The sequence below is a fragment of the Pseudorasbora parva genome, chromosome 25 (assembly GCF_024679245.1).
Source record: "Pseudorasbora parva isolate DD20220531a chromosome 25, ASM2467924v1, whole genome shotgun sequence".
In the NCBI taxonomy this organism is placed as follows: domain Eukaryota; kingdom Metazoa; phylum Chordata; class Actinopteri; order Cypriniformes; family Gobionidae; genus Pseudorasbora; species Pseudorasbora parva.
The window spans coordinates 36,788,141-36,790,640 of NC_090196.1; the positions used below are offsets into that span (position 1 = coordinate 36,788,141).

Here is a 2,500-nt window from a genome sequence, read left to right on the forward strand (position 1 = left end):
GGGCAACACCCACATCCAAACATCCAATCAGTGCACAGAATCAAGGCGAGGGTGGGGCAACCTGTCACTCACATGAGATCCACCAATAGCAAACCACAACCATTCAATCAATTATCCATGTTCATAATCAAGCCCTACAGTCATGCTCCAGAAGGGCTTAGTCAGATATACGGCACTGTAAGGAAAGACCAGCGTAACCTCGACGCGTGTGTGTGTGTGTGTGTGTGTGTGTGTGTGTGTGTGTGTGTGTGTGTGTGTGTGTGTGTGTGTGTGTGTCTGCAGATTTCCAGCGGCTGCCTCAGAGCCGGCGAGTGTCTCAGGGCCTGAATGGAGACCTTTACTTCTCCAATGTCCTGATGGAGGACTCGAGGAACAACTACATCTGCTACGCCCGCTTCCCTCACACACAGACCATCCAGCAGAAGCAGCCGCTGTCCGTGCACGTCATCGACCGTGAGTGCCAGCGCTGCGGGAGATATGAGCTCTGAATGACCGCTATTGTGGAGAAAGCGTCAATAAAACCCCCGAGCGTCCATTCATCACTTAATGCACGGTCCACTCTCTGAGCGAACAAAGAGCGCTCTTGAGTCGCAAATGCCACGCCGCAGAACATGCTCTTCTTATTTAGTGGTTTTTTCTTGTTTCCAGTCCAAACATCTAAATATTCGTAATCAAGATGCATTTACTAGATCAGTAAAATGTCTGGGGAAAGGGTTAGGGTTAATTTTCTGGGGACAAATATCAAAATGAAGAGAGTTTTTGCTTAAAATGATCAAAATGATCAATGGGGTGAGAGAAATAATCTGATTTCTGATTGGGACGGAGATAAGAAACAAGATTATTTTCCTCACCCATTGGCAGATCATTTTGCCTGTTTTAAGCATAAACTCTCTTCATTTAGATATTATTTTCAACAAAACGAGCAAATATATCTTGTCATTTTGCTGATCTAGTAAATGCATGTAAGAATATTTCGATATTTAGACTGGAACCCAGCCAGAATGACTGAGTAAGAGTGTGTTTTGCGGTGTGTGTGAGTATCGGCGTCTCGATGGCATTCCTGCGGTGGGCTTGCATGTGTTTGATTTGTTGTGTTGTTTTGTTGTGTTTCAGTGGATTCACTCAATGACACACTGGCAGATTATTTCAATGACACTGATTTGTTTAGTGGTGAGTGACGGCGCCCCCTAGTGACTCTCATCTAACCCACACCCAGTGACCTCTAACCTCCTTCCGGATTGCTCTAATCAAAGCCCTGGTTTATGGACTAACCGATCTCAGATCTCTTCTGCTTTAGACACAATGATCCTGTCGTTTCTCATCATCTCTTTCTGCCCCTCCATCCTCCCGATGCCTGTTGAGTTCGTGTGGTCTGAGCTGGATCTCACGGAGAGTTTGTGCTTTCAGAGAAGCCTGTGGAAGAGCGAGCGCCGGTGTTCATGGTGCCCGTCGGGTCGCTGAGCTCTCGGATGGTTCTGAAGGGAGCGGTTCTGGAGCTGGAGTGCATCGCAGACGGCCTGTGAGTTCACACTCGGCCGCTCAGGCGGTGTTGTGTTCGGGTAGATCTGTGACGCTCTAATTAGGGATGTTGACGATTAATCGATGACCGATTAAATGTCGATAATACATTATTGATCATCGATTAAAGGGTCAGTTCCCCCAGAAATGAAATGTCTGTCATTTACTCCTCTCCCTAATGTCGCTCCACACCCGTCAGACCTCCGCTCATCTTCACACACAGTTTAAGATATTTTATATTTAGTCCGAGAGCGTATGCAAGTGTATGCACACTATACTGTCCATGTCCAGAAAGGGAATAAAAACATCATCACAGTAGTCCATATGAGACATCAGTGGGTTAATTAGAGTCTCTTGAAGCATCCAAAATACATTTGGGTCCAAAAATATCAAAAACTACGACTTTATTCAGCATTGGCTTCTCTTCCGCGTTTGGGTTCAATCCTCAAATAAAGATTCAAACGGTTATGAGTCAGTGAATCGACTCATGATTCGGATCGCCAATGACTCGTGATTTCAGCAGTTTGACACGCGATCCGATTTTTATTCCCTTTCTGGACATGGACAGTATAGTGTGCATACACTTGCATACGCTCTCGGACTAAATCTAAAATATCTTAAACTGTGTGTGAAGATGAGCGGAGGTCTGACGGGTGTGGAGCGACATTAGGGAGAATAAAGTGAGGTTTAATATTAGGGAGATTAACCCTTTAATAGATGAATTGATCGTTAATTTAAACGACGATCGATCATGGGAATTGATGTAAATTGACATTCGTAGTTCTGATGTTCCCGCTCAGCCCCACTCCTGCCGTGTCGTGGACGAAGCTCAGCGGGGACATTCCCGTCCACCGGGCGTCATTCCTGAACTTCAACAAGACTCTGCGGATCACGGAAGTGTCTGAGGCCGACGCGGGAGAGTATCGCTGCACTGCCTCAAACCGGCTCGGCTCGACTCACCACACCATCAGAGTCTCTGTTA

At 46.3% G+C, this 2,500-nt stretch overlaps 1 protein-coding gene across 15 annotated transcripts in view; it reads left to right on the top strand.

Moving 5' to 3' along the window:
• Positions 1-2,500, top strand: part of nrcamb (neuronal cell adhesion molecule b) — a 68,127-nt gene that overhangs the window by 33,073 nt on the left and 32,554 nt on the right. For 12 of the 15 annotated variants that reach the window (XM_067437119.1, XM_067437123.1, XM_067437116.1 and 9 more), the window contains 4 exons: positions 283-453; positions 1,114-1,170; positions 1,408-1,519; positions 2,319-2,500. The exon at positions 2,319-2,500 is cut by the window's right edge and continues 3 nt beyond it. In XM_067437119.1, the coding sequence (XP_067293220.1) occupies positions 283-453; positions 1,114-1,170; positions 1,408-1,519; positions 2,319-2,500 (522 nt within the window). The remainder of the gene's footprint in view (positions 1-282; positions 454-1,113; positions 1,171-1,407; positions 1,520-2,318) is intronic. The other 3 variants (XM_067437118.1, XM_067437117.1, XM_067437124.1) reach the window with 1 other exon arrangement.